General features: G+C 38.9%; 1 protein-coding gene across 19 annotated transcripts in view; it reads right to left on the bottom strand.

Annotated features, from left to right (window-relative positions):
• TRAF3 (TNF receptor associated factor 3) overlaps positions 1-21,697 on the bottom strand; it is a 70,238-nt gene that overhangs the window by 33,400 nt on the left and 15,141 nt on the right. For 4 of the 19 annotated variants that reach the window (XM_069018306.1, XM_069018304.1, XM_069018322.1 and 1 more), the window contains 4 exons: positions 16,432-16,621; positions 15,434-15,577; positions 5,403-6,560; positions 763-1,019 (listed from right to left, as the gene is read on the bottom strand). In XM_069018306.1, coding sequence (XP_068874407.1) covers positions 763-1,004 — 242 coding nt within the window. In that variant the 5' untranslated portion in view covers positions 1,005-1,019; positions 5,403-6,560; positions 15,434-15,577; positions 16,432-16,621. The other 15 variants (XM_069018305.1, XM_069018308.1, XM_069018312.1 and 12 more) reach the window with 12 other exon arrangements.

Genomic DNA, 21,697 nt, shown 5'->3' with positions numbered 1-21,697 from the left:
AAGTTTTGAAATCACACCACTGAATACAACCAGTAGCAATACACCAAAGTTGAGAGGGAAAGAAATGTACTTCTACTGATGCACAGGTACTTCTTAAAATCTACGTGCTCCCTGAATGATTGCCCTTTTATCTAGACTGCGAAAGACTGCACCTCTCAGCATTCATTTTACATCTATATCATTCACTCACCCTCTTCACACTCTGGCCCAAATATCTCAGTAATAGAAACACCAGCCTTTCTGACCTCCTGCAACCCACAGAACATACAAGACCCGTAACAAACAGCTGGAAGGGCTACAGGGAAACTGCTCCACAAGGCAGTTACATTTATCCAAGGGTCCCGCCACCCATCTGTAAGACTGGGTCTGCAGCCAGGTTAGGTATCACCCCTCTAAGGAACATGTGCAAGCTCGCTTCCTCAGACAGACACAATTTACTGTGTGTATTTGACACCAAACTACCCAAGTTAGAAGTCTTGTGAAACAGCTACTCCATTTGGCCTCCACAGGGAACGAAATTCTTACCTTATACATTGCTACACCTTAACAACTGTTACAACCCTGCTGGTGGAAAGCTCAGTTGTCTTACCCTGACCTTGAGTAGGGCACAAATATTTGCACCACCACATGGATAACAAATACTCAAGCAAGCAACAGTGGAAGGCTCAACAAATTCCTAAAGCTACAACAGTGTTCACACTAATGTCAACAGTTCACAACATTTAAAGGTATCAACATGCTCTACCAGAACAAACAACATACCTCAGCAAGGCATTCATGCAGGTTTCACAGAATCTGTGTCCACATTCAGTCTGTTTAGGATTGCATAAGATGAGGTGACATTTTTCACATTTGTACTTATCTTCCACAGCATTCACAAATTTCTCTTTGTAGCCTCCTTGCTCTGGAACATAGATCGATGCTGATGGACTGCGGTCAGGATTGGCCCTTTGTTGTACCATTTCTACAGATAAAGGGGGTTCTGACTTCTTACTGGTGTCCATGCTCTAAGATAGTTTCTGTGAATCAAAAGTGAGAAAAACTGAGAAATGAGGACCTCTTTCACCATTTGAATAAAACAAATACAGCATCTGAGAGACTACATAAAATCAGAAAGCATCAAGAACAGATGTGTGTCCACACATCATGTGAACATAATACATATATTACTGTCTAAGTACTTTAAGCATATCAAATCTGTAAAATATTCTACATATTCAAAGGCTCTAGAAGGCAAAGAATTAAAACCTGGCCCTGAAAGCAGAGAATTAATTATGGCCATCACTTTTGTATCTTTTTCTCTCTCTCTGAAAAGTATTGCTTAATATGGAAGTCCAACCATTAGAGGAAGCACCAAGAGGTGTGCTGAAGAAGGTGCACTGGTACAGTACTGCATGTCACCCTACGCAAATGCTACTGCAAAAGCACACAACCACCCATGTCCTACACAAGGTATCCAGAGCCTACCCAGCTCCCCTGCCAACTTTTCCTGTCTATTCCATGCAACAGCAAAGCGTAAGACACACTGCTTTAAGTCTGCTTTACAACACCACAAAAGGGTTTTACTTGTTAGATACTTTCCAACTTTTTCATTGCACATCTTCACCTGAAGAGAACAGCTGAGCAAAGTCTGACAGCAGAGAAGGGCTTATGTAATGTGGCCATTTGATTAATTTACCAGGACTAAGCACACCTGACAGGTAGCTGAGAAAATAATTAATCCAGCTGAAGAGTAAATTACAGTACCTATTATCTTGGACAATGCATCTTCTAAGTCATGCAAAGCATTAGCAGAGCAACAGAGGAATAATATCCCAGGTTACATTTTAAAATGTGTTTTCAATCATTTCCTAGCTAATCTTGTAGTCAAACAAGCATAAGTGCTCTTAAACAGCCTCAGCATACAGAGGAGAAAGCAGAGCTGAAGGATACAACACCTATTTACCTATGGGAAATGCCTGGCTATCTAAAAGAGAAAGGCAAACTTCAATTTTCCCTCCACGTTAACTAATATTTTAGATATAAACCTATTCTATCACTCTGCAGTTGCCTCAACTGATAATAGTTATAATTCAATTTTTAAGAAGCAGAACGAAGAAATGAGGCCCAGTTCATGTCTGTTATAAAAGTATGTCCATAAATGCCATGAAGGGAATCAAATGCCTCATATTCCAAATACAAACCCTCTTGTACACAATTTTTGTGATATCTTATCTTGCCTTGCTAAGCCCAAAACTATGCACTTGTAATGAAACATTTTCCCGTAGATAATTACTGCATCTGTAATTTTGGTACAGAGTTCTCCATGCACACTAAACAGGTACAGAATTTTCTTTTATTTATTTACGGAAACAGAAGACAAAATCACTGTGACTCAATGCTGAGACCATTTCATGTTTTTACAACACCAGCTGAGCAAGGGTAAAGGTGTTGAGTGAAGAATCTTCACTTCATTGCCCCTTTGTGCAGGGGAAAGCCTCTCTGTATCTCCATCAAACACAGAGAGAGCCCAAGGAAACCATCCCCATAACCTGGCATGCAGACCCAGCGACTGTGTCTTATTCCATACCAATAAAACAATACACACTCCCCAAAAAAGAAAAAAAACCAACAGGTTCTATGAACTGAAAAGCTACAATAAATTTTGATCCACATTTTGAATTAATGTTAGTCTAATGTTAGCCAACAAGAAGCAATCTTGAAGTCACACCTCAGTAAGATACTCTGCACTTACGGCAGCGAAGATAACATACTTTGAGAGAGCAGGGAGAGGAGCCTGGCTAGGACATTCAAGATGGGCTAGTTCTGGTGGGGGCCTCTGATTCCTAAAGTCTGCTCTTCAAAGACTGCAGAGACTTACATCTTGACAGAACAGTATGTGAAAGAACTGAAAAGTCAGTGCTGAACTGAAAGTAACTCACACTTCTCATTAGTGAGGAAATTCAGATTATTTCAGACCTGAGCTAGAGTTTCACCAGCAAGCATAAAATCCCAGCAGGTAATAATGACACTGAAGAGGCAATTCGAGATTGTAACCAGCACACAAGAAATGAGATTGATGCTGAGAACATGATTCAGACAAGGAGGTTCAGGGAAGTGCCATGAATGAGAAAGGAAAGCAGCTTACAAAAGTAGTCCAGATTTAGAGAATGCCCAAGGCGTGACTGCTGCTGCTGAACATCAGGGGCTGGACATGGGGAAATGCAGCCATGAGCTTAGGACCTGACACTTTTCTGTGGTTGTAAGAGAAAAGATTAGCAAGAGATGGAAAAAAGCGCAACTCCTGAAGTATCCAGGCTGCTGAAACTCAGCTACCTATGGACTTGCTTCTTGAGTGCAACTGGAAAATCTTCATTTGGTACTTGTAGTTTAGGAATCTGTAAGGGTTTCAGTTCCTTGATTTACAGATACTTATACCTCTTCTCCCTCTGCAGCTGTGTATTTTTTTAAATCACATTCAAGACCTCCACTATTCTGTCAATTCTTGAAGTCAAAAGCCAACTTCAAGCATGTTGATTTGTAGGAACAACACAGGCAACATTACTTTCCTTAAAATGACAGAAAAAACAAGGCATGACCTGCTTCTGACCCACAAAAGAAATACAGAAAAAGAGGCACTAGAAGAGATGCTGACAGGAGAATTGGCAAGTCGAGAGAGCACAAAGTTCCCAATCTTGCAAGTCACAGGCCACCACTACTGAATGTCTGCTTCCCCATTAAGTTTCTTCCAAACAAAAAGAAGCTAAAGATTGTTAGAGATGTGAAGTCTTCCAAAAGCATGATTTCTTCACGGAAATGGAATAATTAGTCAAAAGGAGGCAGGCAGGGGCGACAGGAGAATATTTAAGGTTTGACACAGACAGCACCGAATGCCAAATGAACAGCAGGTGAGAGTTTCACACAGATACGAAACTGCTTGAGGCTGGACTGTCAGCTGTCAAGAGAGATTTCACACCAAAATAAACTGCACAGGGCTCCACAAGACTCCACCTTTGAAATTGACATCTTGGATATCTTGTCACAGAAACAAGCAGAAAGCACACTGACAAATAAAACATACTATGCAATATACCTAACAGTCAGATTTGTATGCCTTGGGTTTTGTATTTATTTTATGAAGAAGTATGTCAGACCAAAAAGCTAAACAAGCTCAGCCCCAGAGTAGCCGGACTGGTGAGGAATTCTCTTCCACAGTACTCAATGCCAGCATTTTCTTGCGCAGCAAAACTAGGAAGCCATTCATGAAGTATAGTCATAAAATACAACAGAGCACTCATCTTACAAGACCACCACAACCTTATTACAATAAACAAGCTGTATTTACCAAGGGGATGGGGAGAAGTGATATCTATCTGCACAGAGCTTTGCCCTCATGCATATTAGTTACGTGCTCCTACACCTGCATGTGTGATCAGTGGTGAACACAAGTGCAGATAATACAAACATTTCAGCTGCCTCCCTTTTGCAAACAGCTGTTCTGTTATGGTTTTCATACCACTACAGGGTGTCATCTGCAATGGCTTCTCTTCCTTTTCAGGAACCTTTAATGGCAGGACTCAGATTATTACCCCATAATCATGTTTCAAACTGCCAACAAGAAGCAATCTTGAAGTCACACCTCAGTAAGATACTCTGCACTTACGGCAGCGAACATACTTCGAGACAGCAGGGAGAGGAGCCTGGCTAGGACATTCAAGATGGGCTAGTTCTGGTGGGGGCCTCTGATTCCTAAAGGCATGGCAAGCTGCCATCCAGCCAAAGACTCTGGTTCTTGTTCAGCAAGCTAAATCTTAATGCCTAATTAATCACTAGCTAGTTCGTATGCTTCCGTTTCTTATTTGTGGGAAAAGATCATCACAATAAAAATATGACTTTTAGATGTCTTTTAAAACCATTAAACCTTGAACAATCACTTTTCAGGACAGATAAGCACATAAAAAAAGAGGCACAGTCACCAAGGTTGGTTCTGTCCACTTGCTTGCATTCTTTCAGCCACCTCTCCTGCAGCCAGCATATGCTAATACTTCAGTGGACATTGCTCCAGCCATCAAATGGGTGACACTGGGACACTGCTTGCTCCAGTCTGGTCACTAATCTTGTTCAATACAGGTGGTCTTCAAGCAACTGAGGCTGGACCTCAGTTGACACTTCAGGCTGTATATACTGTAGTAAAGGTCAGAACAATTTTTTGGTGCTTAACTCATACTAACATTAATACAGAGGGTTAGAAACTGGAAGCAAAAGTGAGTTTACCCACAAAGTTGTTCTGAGAATTAGGAAGCACGGGAATTCCCAAACAAAAGGCATTTTGCTCTTTCCTTATTTAAGCAAGGATGTTGTTCTCACTGCACAATAAGCAAACATCCTAAAAATGTGCACTTGTGTTCTGTGTTACCACATACCTTTTATTATTTGTTCTTTGGGAATAAATCCAATTTGTGACATAAAAATACAATAAAGCTTCTATAAAAATTCAAGGTAAATTTGCATCCTAAAGAAAACAGAAAAGAATTAACTCTTATATAAATCTAGAACACTCCTAAAAATTTGACTGCACTAGGTACCATGGGATTGGGAACAGAAAGCTCTGCATGAAGACAGTTTCAGTATATTGACAATATGAAGCAAATAAGCTTTTGCCAAAGTTCTAAAATTCAAAAAGAGCAAAAAGCTAATAGAAATAAGTGTTTTCATTACAGTACCTTAGCGGAGAATAATGCATGACACAGTTTAATTTGGTTCTTACTAATGGACAGCAAAGCTTTTTGATCAAATTACAATTTGCAGTGAGAACAGAAGTTCCTCAAACAGAACAGCACTGCATGCACAATATCTAAATTAAGCTCTGGAAGAGAAACCTAAAGTGGGACAGAGAGCTTAAGATCAGAGCAGAAAAGTGACCTTTCCTCTTCAAAAAAATTTTGTATCTGAAACATGGAAAACCACACAAACTTCAGCATCTCATCCTAACTAGGTCATTTTTTGGGTAGCCTGGGGTGTGTTTTTTCAGTCTAGCTTTTAATGAGATAAGGGCTTGTGATTGCGCTTGTCTCTCCTCTCAGCCTCCCAAAACCACATTGGAACCAACTGGACAGAGTTTTCATGAAAATGAACAGCTATGTGGGGAACAGAAAGAGAAACTTGAAGCAGTGTCCCAGTGAGGAAGAGGCTATAAAAGTGCACCACCTCTGCATGGTCTATCAGTCAGTCAGTGCATGGACAGATCCAAACCAGCCAAGAACACCTGCTCCCTCTTGTCCATCAAATTTCATGGCCTTAGTCTCCTCCTCTATACCATAAAGGCAGGGGTGGGCTGGAGATATAGGTGCTTTTGTTGTTTGTTTACTTTTTTTTGTTGTTTGGGCTTTTTTTTGAGGAGGGAGAAGTAGGGGTTAAAAAAGGGATGTTGAAAACAGATTAGTAGGAAAGCAGATTTCATCAGTTTCAGTGCTCTTCACAGAATTTTCTTCCATATTTCACAGGATATCCTCAGAGAGACAGATAACCAGGTACCAGGAGAGGTATTTCCAGATCTTCAGTCCTTCCAGCTCACTTGCTTTCTGTCATCAAGAATTATTGCTTCAAGTTAGCACATAGAAATCTTTATCTTAAAATTAAATTATTAAAACAATTTGAACTTTTCCTCTGTCTTATATTTCAGTATTTTATAGCTTCTAATAAATTCCTAGCACATACTGAAAAGAACGTCCATCTTTCTTTCACCATTTTTAGACAAGTATTCTGAGTTGGTTCTGCTTCTGAGTGCTATCATGATATGCAACATATACTGTCACACCCTGATGTCTTGTTGAAACAGTAATGCAAGCTGAAAGCAATATATTGGTGACAACATATTATCAGTTTACTCAGGGCACACGTCAAAAAATACTAAAATAAAGCTGAGCAGGGAGGCTGCCATGGGAATCTCAATTCTGGAGTGCTCAAGTGTGAAGGTGTCCTACTGCAGAGTATCATTCTCACAACATTCACCACACCTCAGCCTGGCCTTCTGGCAAAGCCCCACTGCTGAGTCTGGGCAGGGGCACTGAACAACAGATAAATAAAATGCAAATGGCTTGAATCACTCCACAAAAAGACTCAGGCCATGACTGAGGCAGCACTGAGTGACAGGTTTGAAAGCAGACAATCATCCATCAAATTTGGTTTGTGTGTGGTCAGAGGTCTTGGTAGTTTCACTCTTGTTTGTACAGGGGAGATACTGATTTATTTATTTTTACCTCCATGCATTTTTCATGCTTGAAGTGCTATTTACTATTTCTCCAGAGCATATATATATGACCAACTAACCAGAGGTTTAGGTATTTCCAGGACATGCTCTGAGAGAATATTCTGAGGAGGGTAGAGAAGGGCTGCCAGTCACCAACACTGATATAACTTTACAGAGTGAAAAATATCAGACTACTCCTCACCTTCCTTTGTATATACTCAAATACTAAGTCTAATTCCTGTACAGAAATGAAAGCAACATTAATATTTAAAACTTCCTTTTCTTTGTGCTATAATAAATAGGCTATTTTAACTACTTTAAACTTTGCCCTGTGATTTCATAAGCATGGACCTTCCTTGCATAAAATAATGCAAACCAGCTGTGAAGAAGACCTGGTGATCACACATATTATAGAACAGATGAAGATCAACAGGAAAAATCAGTGCTTGGATATAAGAAAGTAGGACAAACATTTGAAAACACACAGAAGAAACACAGAGTGCCTGCCATTTGCAAGCCCTCCACAACCACTCATCAATGCAGTATCCCAGGTGCTGAGCTTGGAAAGCACCTCTGAAGGTCATCCAGCCCAACCTCCTGTTCAGAGGAGACCATCTTCAAGGTCAGGTCAGGTTGTTCACCGCTGAGTTTTCAAAACTACCTAGGTGAAGAAGCTGCAACCTCAAGCAACCTCTCCCAGCACTCAACAAGACTCTGTGAGGAGTTTTTATCGTAGCAACTATGATGCAATATTCTTACCTAGCAAAAAAATCTTGTTCTGATACATGAACTGCTATGATCTCAAGCAATTAAGTCATATTTCACCACAATCTCCAGGTTTCTAGCCTGTAGAAATTACTGAACAAATAGCAAAACTATTTTTGGTTTGGAAGGTACAGGCTATTCCTTCTTTTCCTATCTGACCTAGAAAATCAGAAGTATAATCAAAAGATGCTATCATGATATTCTTGCAAAAGAACAACCATGCGTGTCACTTGAATCACAAACATTGTGTATTTCCCATGTTCTAGTTTGCAAGATGGCTGAACAGCTGAAAATGAAAGGTAAGTTATATTTTACATTGTTTTATTCTTTTAACTTATCACTTTCCTTGGCTCTGTTTCTTTCAAAAATGAGTCTGCACATCCATGCAAAGTGTCTCAGAGGATTAAACAAAACGGCATCCCAATACAAGGGATCTCAATTTAGCAAGTCTGCTGGACTGTGCTGTCGTGAAAAGCATTCTAACATATACTCCCTCCTGCTCAGTGTAACAAACTTCTAGATTCTAAATAAAGGACAGATTTGGAAAGTAATTGCATCAGCATTAAGAGGTTAGAATAGTAATATTTATAAATAATAACATCGTATTAACATAGTTCAGAATGCCCAAGAAGCCAAGGACTGGCACTTTTAGTAACTATCCAATAATAGGCTGAGTACAATTAACATTTAGCCTAACACATATTTCACCAGATGAGAGAAAAAAAAACCCCACATCTTTTAAAGGGAGTAAATTTTATAAAAAAAAGACAGCAGAGAAAATAAGTCAGTGCAATTAAGGAAAGCTGATTTTTATGTGACACTATGTTCAACTATTACGTTTTTGAAAGTTTACAGCATTCCTTTGAATCATGACATACGGATTGGCAAAACAGCTTTAAGATTCAGCCTGAGGCAGCAGTAAAAATAAAATGTTTGTATTTTGACTTACACTGGCTAGCTACAGCTCTCAGTAATTACTTCCTAATCTGACTGGGCTACCAAAATACAGTATAAAGTCATCTGAAGTGCAAGAAATCAAAAGCATCTTTTAGAAATCAAAAGACCTCTTAAGCTTTGAAAGCCTGTGTCACAAGACAACACATAAGAGAAATGCTGTCCAAGCTAGCCATGAGTATTCTTCTGCATTTAGAATTCCAATTCAGGTTCCTGTACATTTTCTCTTTTCTCTCATGCACCCCTAGACAAAGCTATTGCATTTCACCTATGAAGTTAACCCCCAGCTGTGATCTGTATATCTAGACAAGGCTTTTAGTAGAAGCAGATAAAGACCAGGAAAGATCAAAAGATGATCAGATGATCACAGAACAAAGTACACTTTAATCTCTTCCTCTGCTGTTTAGGGGAAATCCATGATTGAGGTACATATGACAGCCCTATGTGGAGGAAGTGGATGAACATTACGACATTTTTAGGTTTTTTTTAACTTCTGGCTCTGTTAATAAAGGAAAAGTTCTATCTACCACAGAAGAAATAGACTCAGACAAAATATTCCCGGAAATGCCATTAAAATAATAATATTTGAAATGAAAGGTAGTTTCCTCTTTCGAAATGGTTTTATATGTGCTTTGAAGAGAGAACTAGGAAAAAAACCAGCTTATATTTGCATTTCAAATACTCTGTTTTGACTGGGCAACAGTACATTTGAACCAGCCATGACAAATCCTAACAAGGATCAACAAGGTTAAGGCAGATGGCATATCCCAGTCATTCTGACCCAAGCATATAGTCCTAGAAAATGATGTCTCATCCTCTGGTGACCTAGTCTAGAGTCCCCTTTTCCTCCCAAGGTGTGCCTTCAAGAAAAATCTGCTGCATGATTTAATCAGGAACAACTTGCTTATAAATTATAGCAACTTAACAAAGTCACTGCATCTTCGAAATCACCAAGTAGGAATCAAAAAATTATTGCAGTATTTTTGTCAACATTTTTTTTGTTTCTTAAACCACAACCTATCAATCAATACTACTCTTTTCCTTTCTGTTAGTCAAAGAAATCCTCAGCTTCAAATCTAACAAAATTTCAAGTCTATCAGAAAAGCAGAAGATATTCTTCAAATCAGAGTCTACCTATCTACACTGCTGTCTGCCAAGTACATGAAGAGTATTTCTGCATTGCCAATTCCTGACAGTGCATCTGTGCTGTCTCTTAATGAATCCAGCCTTGAAATCTCAGCAGAGTAAAAAAATATGACAGGTAGTACCTCATATTATACAATTAGAAGAAAGTATGTGAAGGCAAAGGTGTCAGAGACCAGCAAAAAAAAAAATGAAAAAACCCAAAGCACTTCAAGAAGCTTATTATGAATAATTACTGCAAAACTGCCTTCTCAAGAATACCCACAAAATGCTACTTAATTAATTTTAAAATGCAGCTCATCTTTAACAAAAATAATCCTCCCAGGAAATTCTGAACACAGCAGAGTTTAGAGGAATCTGATAAATGCAGATTCAACTCCAGAAGCAGAATGCAACTCCAAGTATGGCTCAGCACTTTTTAGACTCAACACTGAAATGAAGTGCTGTGAAACTAGAAAAGCACAGTATCTCACTTCCACATGAAATTCTTTCCACTCTAACTAAGTTTTCTAAACTAAGATACAAAACTCAAAAAAAAAAAAAAAAATCTATCTGTCCTGTCTTTGATGGAAACTAACTCACTCTCATAAAACATTTCCTGCTCTTCCATTTTAACCCGTTTAACACGGCATACTATGAACAAGGTAAGAAAGAAATACTTTAGACTACCCTAAATACTAATCAAACTCTAGATGTGACATCATCAGAATATTTTATTTAACACTAAGCTGCATGGAAGACATTTTTTCATGCACAGAATTCAAACTCTCATTAATCCTAAGTGAAATTTTCCACCCTTTTACATAATGTCTTCAGCTTTGTCTGAATCCATTGCTTCTTATTCAGGAAGGAAAAGGAAAAATGACAGTAACAGTAACTCTCTTTTCATTTGCCTATTTTTTATTATTTATCAGAATGTGAGTGAAAGAAAAACATTGTCCACTTATTTAATGAAGCGATAGCAGGTTTAACTTCAGTGATCTCAATGCCTACACTGTACACTTCACTGTTTAGATTGTATTACCTATGACCAACATCTTGGAGTTCAGGAAAAATGTGGGTGTTTTGTTAAGATTTTTCTATTAGGTGAAAAAAAACCCCACACCACATTTGTAAATAGAATCTGGAAGAAAGAAAAAAAAACACCAAAAAAGTTAAAAACCCTCTAAACCACTTGTGCTAGAATTTCTAGGTACACTAAAATACATTCCAGTTTCTACATCTCTAGTAAAAAAGTATTACTGAAGTTGAGTTTTCACGAGAGTGTCACAGACCCTTTATCCAGACTTGTCACAGTATTCATAATCACAATTTCACATTCATTGCTACCTAAAGCATTTCTTACTTTTATTAAGGTATTCCTAGAAGAAGTTGTTTCCCCGAGCTGAAGATTCAGATTCACAAAACATGCTTCCCAGCAACGTAAGAAAGGAAGGAGCATATTGCTTCTTCTTGCAGTAAACACAGACTTTAGGAATGTGCTACTGAAAGCCAAGTCCATGTAAGACAAAAATGTCTGCTGCTGTATGACAGTATTCATTATTCTAACTGTAAAGTCTCATTAAAAGACACTTTCACCTGGAACCGGCACACAATTTCCCAGTTTCTCCCCCAGTTTCTTCTATCTCTTCTTTGTGATTACTTTGCCAGGTAACAAACTATTTTATTATTTTGTCTTGCCAGCCTTAAGTGTTTTATTTGCTGTCTGCAGGTTTACACCAACTGCAGTTCTGGAGGGTTCCAATCAATAGATATCACTGACCTCTTGAGAACAAGCCACCTCTACAGCCCTGGGTCAGACTGGATACTACTGAGGACCAAAAAACCTTTTGAAACCCTTTGAAGGTTTCTCTTGCACTGGATTAAGAGAATTAACAAAAGTCGATGAGGATGTTACCCTTCTACAACATACTTAATGTAGAGGTTGTAAGAGTAATTTATAAATTTTTTTACCGAATTTCACATCACTACCCAGAACCAAGCGTTTATCACTGTTACCCAGCCAAAAAATGTAACACGAGCAATAACAACCTTTTAAAGAAACTTCTGATAAAATTGTATGGTGCTGCTGCTGCTTCAGAAACACATTAAAACTGGTGCATTTCACACCATCCACAGGGCCTTAAAGAGATGTGTCTTCAGATTTGGAATATAAAGTTGACAGTTTTAGTTGAAAATTCTTCTTGCATGCTTATCACCTGAGAGCTTCTCTAGTTAATATTAATGAAATCACGTTCAGGTCTACCAAAAAAATACTTAATAAAGCATTTCTGTTTAATGTATTAATGGCAATCAAACATTTAAACATGCATTCTTATTTTTGAAAATTCAAACCTGAAAGCCTCCAGGTGTTACACTAGAAACTAAATGAGAATACCCAGAGATTCCTTGGAGAATTTATGCTCATAAAGACTTATCTGCTTGCATTATAAAGATTCACGCAGGCACAGTCTAGATATGCAGAATGCAAAGAATAATTTACAACTGGAGCAAATGCCAGACTTAAAAGTATACACTCACTGATAGAGCAAGGGGCTTAAATCCTAAGATTAGAGCTTATAGGATGTTGCTCTACTAATGACACTTCAGAGGAAAGTGCTGATTCCCCACTTTTTGCAAATAACTTGTATCTAGGCAATGAAGCTTCCAATATGACAGCAGTGGTTTGGATTTTTTTCCCTACCAATTCTACAGAATTGCTACATGATTTTAGCACTTTGTTTCTCCCTAAACTGTAAAATAAGCAGAACATTGCTTACCTTTTATAGCATCCCTGGCCTGAAGTGTTCTACATTAGTAGGAAGTATTATTTTTAGACTCTTCTAGCAAAATTTGTCACCACTCTAAACCCTCCTAGAAGCCTGGATAAAAAGAAATCACTTGCCCACACTTCTTAAGTGTCATAAGAGATTCTTTTTTTTCCGTGATACTTTCCAACTAAACTTTACACCAATGTTTTTATATCTTAGGAAGCAATTTCAGGATCTGAAAAGACTAGGTGTAACATTAAAGACAAATCTACATCTCTGTATATAAGGAGAACTACCACCTTAACATTATAAATGCTTCTATGAAGAATCCTTTCTGCAGCCTGCTTCACATTGTTTTGGAAGTTCTTTTATGACTGCCTTTAGAAGATCCCAATGGAGCGTCAAATTTAATTCAATTCAGAACATATATAAAAGCACTTCCTACAATACAGCATAAAGTCACAAAATACAATAAAAATATTGTAATGTGGATCCATCAAGCCAGGCACAAAACAGCTCCTGGGGTTCTTTTCCATCATTATACATCACCTACAATACACTAGAGGGTAGGCAAGAGGAAAAAAAAGGGGGCAAAAAAGGTAAATCCAAAGCATCTGCTAAGCATGATTCCTGCTTCCTCTATGTATCTGCTAAATTTACAAGCAATTATTTTGAGGCCAAGAGAGCAAATTCTTAGTGTTATCTCAGAACAGTGAGTTCTACGGGTTACAAAAGTGCCAGTGTCAAAAAGTGGGTTTTCTTTGTTTTGGGGCTTTTAAAAATAATTTTCCAATTTTCAAGATACTTATTCAGGAGAAAAAAAGAAATCATTAAACTAGGTATATGTTTATACCTGCATACTCACACTGCATTTTTATCTATATAGTTTTAGTACTTTGCTAATTTATTCTCCTGGGTATTGACTGCACCAGAGTTGTACTTATTTGCTGACAGCTGCGCTGGTGATAGCTGTGATTAGTTACAGTGAAGGCTATTCCATTTTGGAACAAGGATAGGTTTGTTATCAATCCAAACAGCCTCTGAGTCTCAGTGAAAAAAGGGACTTCATCAGTGCACTTACACAAGGGAGAGAGCCGACAACAGCAGTAATTAGGGCAAATCCACAGTATCTTAAATTCAGCTGAGAGAGGACAATCCTAACTTTTTCTCACTTCCCACAAAAAAATGTTACCTCTTTAGTGATGTCATCACCCAGTTTTTTAAAACCATCCCCAGATAATTTTTTTTAAAAAGTGGCCTAAGCTGAATGTGAGAGGCACATAAGAGATCGTCTCTATTAGTACAAACTTTTTGTACTCATATACTATCCTCAATATAGCCCCCTTTTTTCTCTCATCTGCTCAGTTTTGACCAGTAATTTCAATCAAGCCCTCCACTACCACAATCAAGTTTTACTTTGATGCACAATGCAAAAATCAACAACACAGATGCCAGGAGTATATATTGTAAAAAAATCTATCTTTCATGATACCAGCGGTGCAATGCTGAATTGCTGGAAGGACTGCACATGAAAATTCAGACCAAGGTCATCAAAATAAATGCTCATTCTCACAAAAGGCTGTATTACATTTTTGACGTAAGGAGGAAATACTATGTGCATGACTAGAACTAAAACCAAACGAAAACGGATTTTCAAGCACCTACTTCAAGGCAGTAATAAGACTGCTCAGGTAAAATGTTCTCTTCTACCCAAATATTAGGAGAAGACAATAAAAAAGAAAAAATATCACAATATGCTTAATAAATGTAGCAGCAATTTGTCTTCTAACCAACAGCTAGCAAGCTTATGAAGTTTGGATCGAGTACAGTCCAGTTCAGCCATGCACTCAAACACAAGGCAAAAGAAACCTTTGAGAGAAAGTATGTCAAACTGTAATTCCAAATAAATCTCCTTCAGAGTTTATCCAATGCTATCAATTTTCATGCTTGACAAATGTGAGAATTTTCCCAGCAGCCAAAAAAATCCTTACCTTAAAAAGAAAAGTAAGAATTTTACCATGTCAGAGCCACAGAAAGCAGTGGCAGTGCCACCGAAGAACATGCCACATATGTGAATACAGTTTCAGACAACAAACAAGCCAAGTTACAAGCATAAGAAGTTTAAAGATGAGCGTCCAAACTCACAGTAACATGATTCCATGAAATGTATGTATTTTATTAGGATCTAACCTTTAGAAAAGGTTCACCTTAAGAACAGGTGACAGGACCCTTTCCCATTTAAATACCTCTTCGGTATCAGAGCTGCTGCCTGAATGGCATAAAGGCTTAAATCCTTTACAGTTCTTGCCCAACCTTTGTTCCTATTGCTTTTCCTAACCTCTTCACTAATTACCTGCTAACAGGTAAACTCTGCATCAGTCTGGAAATTTTATGTTTCTTCCCACATAACAATTCTCCTTCACAGACAACTGAAGAGACTATAATATTAAAAAGGGAATTCTTAGCTTAAAAAAAAAGCTCTTGATTTCCAAAGTCCATGCAACAGCTTTCTTGATCAAATCTGTATACTTCTCTTCTTCCCACACTAACACCCTGCCCTCCCCCAAATTTGGAAGACTCTCTGATTGCTTACATTTCCTTTGTTTTATTTGAATCTCATTTGATCCGCAGCTTGAGAAGAAAGAAGAATAGGCTTTCTCAATGCTCTGATAGGGTTCTCTTTACTCTTGCCAATAAAGCGAGCTTTGCTACAGTCTGTCTGGTTTCTTTCTTTGCCCTGAAGAAAGAAAAAGTTTGAGTTACATCACCTTCATTCAAAAACCCTGTAACAGGCTTCTCAGAATCTATCAAGTTACTTTGTTAGTTTCATTAGACTATCAAGCTAATTCTTAATGATGAATTTAAAACATAACCTAAATATATGATAAATAATGAAGAACACTACACAAAACATATCAACATGAATTTTAAGCCATTGTTTTCTTCTCCTCCGCTATTGCTCACAAAGGACTCTCGACAAAATAGCATTCAAGGAGGACAAGCATAGTTAAAATCACAGCTAATGTGTTTTGCTTTCCCTCACACAAAAAACTCCTCCACCCAGATATATTGTGTGTCATTACAGACTGTACAAAATCTTCAAAGCAGCACCATTTTCCTGGAAAGTCTGATAAATTCCATTTGAAAACATCAGCCCAATTCTGGGGAAGTAATTAAGAAACACTCTGCAGAGTGTTTCTTAAAAAAAAAAAACACCCTGTGACAATATTGCAAGAGGTCATTAGAAGCAAGCAACTCCATTTGGGGAAGTCTGATAATGGAATTTTTACAAGCACAGAGAAAAAGAAGAAAATGGTCCAAAAGCATAATTAATACAAATCTTCATCGATCTCTATGTGCATTCCTAACCGTGACAGTAAAGTTCAGATGCAACAAATACTACCACAGTGCCCAGGCCACCAGTACATGAAGTCTGAAGCCCCCACAGCCCCTCTCATCTTTACACGTCACGGCCAACTTTTTGTGAGCACACAGCAGTAACCTCACCTGGCCATGTACAACACAGAGCCAAGGCACATTACAGGAATTTCAGCTGCTCAACTCTTGCCAGTGAACTTTGCACCCACCTACCCCAGAGTCCAACAGCGCCCGTGAGCTGTGACCAAGCCGGGCGGCTATTCCGTGGTGCCAGGGCAGCGATGTTCCCGGGTGGCACTGAGCAGACCGGCACCGAGGGCCCAGCTTGGCAGCGTGCTCCCAGCTGTCATCCTGCACACAGTGCTGCGGACATGGATCAGCCTCAGCAGTTACACACAGCTGGCTACAGAAGGGCACACAGTCACAGAAATGCTTACCTGACTCTAAACGCGCTGGGCTTTCACTCCCATTGCCACAGCTCAAGTGTGGGACTTTGTAACATGAGACCAAGATAACATTTAGCCAGTCAGGAGGAATGCCACAAACTTCCATAGCTATAAAACAGGGGTTTTTGTGGCTGATTTTTTTTGATCTTAGTCACGTGCTACAATTCACCTTTGGTCCTCAGGAAGTGGAAAGGAAAGGCTACTGCTACTAACAAAGTAGCAGCAATGCTACTTTGGACCATAATCATAATAAGTAATATGCTAATGAGTGGTTGCAGATTCTGACAAAATACACACAGGCCAAGGAAAGCCCAATCTGGCTCATTCTAGAAACACAGTACCTGGAAAAGTAGCCCAGCACTGAGATTTATAGAAAACTCCAGGAATACATGCTTACTCATACAAAAAGGAAATCTGCAACTGTACATTTTCCCCATCAAAACAGTATATTAATTACAAGTCAGCCCATAATACCTAGAGATATGCTGAAACTAGTACAAATTTCTGTACTAAACATTTACATATTAACACAGCAAAAAACTGAAGTTCTAAAACTCTTAGCACCCATCCTGAGCTCAGACACCGATTATATCAATGACCCTGGGCCACTGTTCCTTCGTATACTTAGGTATAAATCCAAATTTAGTGCAGGGAGTTTTGCACTTTCAGCCTCTCCTTCCCCTCCCAAGACACAAACCAACCCCTTCCAAACCACAGAGAATTATGGCGCCTCCAAAGTTTCATTCTTACTGAACAAGTGCACTCCACAGCTGAACAGCAGCATTATGACAGTGCTATGCCCTTAAAAATCTGGCATGGAAAAAAAAAAATCCAAAAATATTGGTAAAACATAAAAAGGATTGGGGATTTAGCTCTTAAGATTAACATAAAAAGAGGAACATTCTCAGAACGCTGTTCTTGAAAATAATTCCGTATCATATTGCAAAACCAAAGTGAAAACTGACTACAAAAAAAAAAATCTTTTAATACTAATGAAGTACACATAACTATTTCTCAACTTGAATATACTAGATAATTCAGGGAAATTACTACAAAGAATTTCAATGAATTACAAGCAATAAAAAAGGCAATGAGAACTTTTACTTTCCAACAAGCACAGTTATTGTTGCATGCTACAACATACAGAAATTACTTCCATTATCCTTTATATGTTAGGCAACAAAAAGTACCTTACCTTATTCTCCACACTCTGAGCACACAGGATTAAAAACAAAGTATTGGGCAGAAACTGCAGGTGTTTTGTATCAAGAAAAAAACCCAAACCACTGCATCAATAAGCTTAGTGGCTGTCCAGCATGCCATGCACACTCTAGGGACATTTAATGAAAAGTTATCCACATCCCTTTTCTTTTTTGCAAGCTTCCAGACTTCCGAATTGGAAACCCAAAGGCAGCCGTTCATTACCTCCTTCAAAATGCAGATCTCAGCAACACCACACTGCAAGAGAAGCCACCACAGCTTAATTTTCCCTCCTAGTAATTCCCTCCCTGCCAACTACTGCACTGCAGTCTTTCTGAGGGCTGTGCAAAATGCAATCAGGGGACGGCTGAAAGAGCCCGGCAAAGAAACACAGCTGCAAGAAAGTTCCTTCGAATCATCTCATGTCCTCCTAGTTGGGGGCTGAAAGGCATAAACTGCAGAGTTTGGTGGGATCTCTTAGGATTCTGTCTGCTGCTCTTCCTCTCATGTTCCTGCCTACCTTTTACTTCATTTTTCACAGGATAATCTAGGGAGAGTAATTTGTAGCAAAACTATAGGGAATGAGGGGAAAATAATAAACAGTTTTGTTATAATAAAGCTACCTTTTATTCTCATAGCCATAATATTTTAAGAGATTAAAACCAAAAAGTCTTCTAAGGTTTAAGATGTTTTGGTGTTTTCTCGGTTCAGGGAAGGGGGAGATACTGGTGGATTTTTTTTGCTTTTGTTGCTTAAATTGGGGAGTTTAGTCAATTAACTACTTAGCACTTGGATGCTTTCCCTATATAATTAAAACTGCCATGATTACACAACAGCAGCATTTCTGAGACAAGTGCCCAGCAGGGGCATTTGTAATTATTCCCCAAGTGTTCCACAACAGCAGCAAAAGAATACATCCAAATATTAAAGAAGCTTTCACAGAAGGGGTGGGGCTGGAAGGGACATCTGGAGACCATCCAGCCCAGCCCCTCTGTCCAGGCAGGGTCAAGCAGAGCTGCCAAGCACAGCCACCCATCAGGTTTTGAGTATTTGCAGAGAGTGACTCCACCACCACTCCTGGGCAGCCTGTTGCAGTGTTTGAGCACACCCCCAGTCAAAACCTTTTCTTGTATTCAGATGGGATTTTATCTTTTTTTCTCTTAAATTATGCCCACTGCCTCTCTGGACACTAGAAGTCTAATTTATAATTTGAGTTACCTCCATTCCCCTCCACTCTCTCCACAGCTGCATTTAAGAGCAAAGGAAGCAACCATGAGCCCTCAGTGTCAATCAGCCAGTTGTTGGCTCATTTGAAACAATAGGCTCATCACTGCTTTCCACCCCTCCTTCCCTCTGCATCCTGCAGAGCCAGGCTCAAGGCCAGATCTTTTAGCTCATCACAGCTGCCTACCATCAGCAATCTATTATTCCTGGAGATCCAGGTCTTCCTTGGAGGAGCATCCTGCCCAGTTTCCTCTGGTTCAGCCTCACTGGAACATTAGGCAGGGCTGATCTCATGCTGGCAATAACATGGGAAGCTCAGAAACCTCCACAGCCCTTCAGCATCCCCCCCAGCTCTGCAGCCCCCAGGAGAGGGGCAGTAGCCAGCAATCAGAGCATGTTATATGGGGATAAGCAGAAAGGAAATGGGAGAATTTAGACGTAGATGCGTCCTTTGGGGGTTTGGCTCAAAGCAGTGCAAAGGCTGGCTGGTTTTAGGGGTATGTTTCAAAGTTTTCCTCTCCTTTAAAAGGCCAATATAATGGGCAACAAAGGTACAGACTCAGGTACAATGAACACAACTACTACCCACTCCCTCACCAACAGATGGGAGGAAGATTAATTTCTCAAAGCTGTGCACAAGTCCTTTGCTTACTCTTCACAGGGGCTCCTGAGCTCCCATGAACTAAAACAGTGATTTTACTATATTTCTTCTAACATGGCTTAGTTAACTTTGCAGTTTCTGTAGTGGACAATATATACCCAGTTTAGGCTCACAAACAAAGTTTTAGTTAGTTTTATTTTAAACTTTTATCTCTTGAAAATAATTTACCACTAAAGGTCATCTTCAGCTTCAAATCCCTTCCTTGGTTTGCAGACCACATGACGTACATTTTAAAAACATGATCACAAATTTGAAAAGGGGAAAGAGAGGCCTGTTGGCTTTGAAACAGAAAAAAAGATCAGAAAAGCTATCAAAGACTTTCTGCGTGTCTTAGAGCACTTCTGTATATTTCTATTCTCCTTTGTTGGGGAACAGATCCCCTTTCTCTAATCTTACCTGGACACCTACCAAGTTCCCATCTCTTCATATGTATAATAGGACTCCAGTCTTAAGCTGGGAACTGTCAAAAATGCAAAAATAACTAGAAATAAGGAACAATAAAACAATTACAGTTTGGCAAAGTTGTGGAGAAGAAGGACCAAAAATACCCTTTCCCCTAATAACCTAATATAAAGGGTAAAATAAGGTCTTTAATTATTTGTTTCTGCAGTTAGCCTAAGACTAGCACCTTAACACTTCTTAACCTTAACACCCTCAGGACAGTGAAAATTACTTCAAGACAGCCATGTGTAGCCTAGTTGCTTTCTGGCAGGCATTTACTCACCAGCACAGAGGCACACAGCATTTCTTAGGAAAACACCACCAAACACCTAGCACCAACTTAGAAGACGTGGCCAAGGAAAAAAAAAACATCTTACAGAAAGATAGCAAGTCTGCTTCATAAATTATTCATGGTCCTGTGTGGGAGGGTAAAAGAGAAAGAGAAAAGGCCAAAAGAGTGTCCAATTATTCCAGCACACTACTTCCTTTTCCTGCACCCTTCAGATGCTGCTTCTAGATCACAACCTAAAAAGGGACTTTGTTATACTGTTATGTGAACCTACAAAAATAACTTATTGTGACAAGAACATGAACTTCTGTATATAAACAGCATCATTAATTCACATAATTTATTACCGACATGAAGTTCTTGGTCACAGTGCTTAACATATGGTCCAGTAATAGTGTAGCAAAAAAGCTTAATTTGTATCCCTTTCCACAGAGAATTCTGAAAGAGCCTCTCTACCTTCCAGCTTTATAAAGCTGTACCTGTTTGGAGGAAAAAGCCACAGAATAGTCCCAGAGCATCACCTGCTGCTCCTCTCCAAAGACACAACCCCCATCACTCACCTGAAGGACTGATGAATTTCCTATGTTCATGTCAAGAAGTTGAAAGGAGCACGTTTCACTTCTTTTATCCATTCCTAATTTAAAGCTTAAACTGAAGGCAAACAGGACTAACTTTTTTTTAAGGAGCATAATTTCTTTTTAAACTCCAGAAAAAGTAGAGTGAAACAAGGAAGGAAAGCACAAACCCAAATATATTTAAGGTACTGTTCTAAAGGATTAAGGACACTTTCTCCTCTTGCAACTAAGGTTAAATGCAGTTTTCCAAATTAGGCTGTGGCTGACTGAGGAAGCTGGTTAGCACCTATGAGTTCTAATCATATTTTTAATCTATTTGAAAGCATACATCTGAGGGAAATATTTTTTTGTGAAATAGAGATAATAATTTGCTTACCTTCCTTGCAAATACAACTGATGAAACAAAAAACCAAGCCTCCATATACTATCATGCAACTTAAGTCCATCAGGCAGAACGCAGAACTTGCCAAATAGTCCATTCTGATTGTGTGCAAGACACACGAAATAGAACAATGCTACAAGAGGGTTTTTATTCAGAGAAATGAGAATGAAACTTGTTTTAACTTTTGAGGTATCACCCTCATTCATAACTAAACTGAGCCCAGGCACTGAAGACAATTTGTTAAATTAATACCATCAACTT

This window comes from Aphelocoma coerulescens, chromosome 5 (genome assembly GCF_041296385.1).
Source record: "Aphelocoma coerulescens isolate FSJ_1873_10779 chromosome 5, UR_Acoe_1.0, whole genome shotgun sequence".
Taxonomy (NCBI): Eukaryota; Metazoa; Chordata; class Aves; order Passeriformes; family Corvidae; genus Aphelocoma; species Aphelocoma coerulescens.
This window is presented reverse-complemented; position numbering and strand designations above follow the sequence as displayed.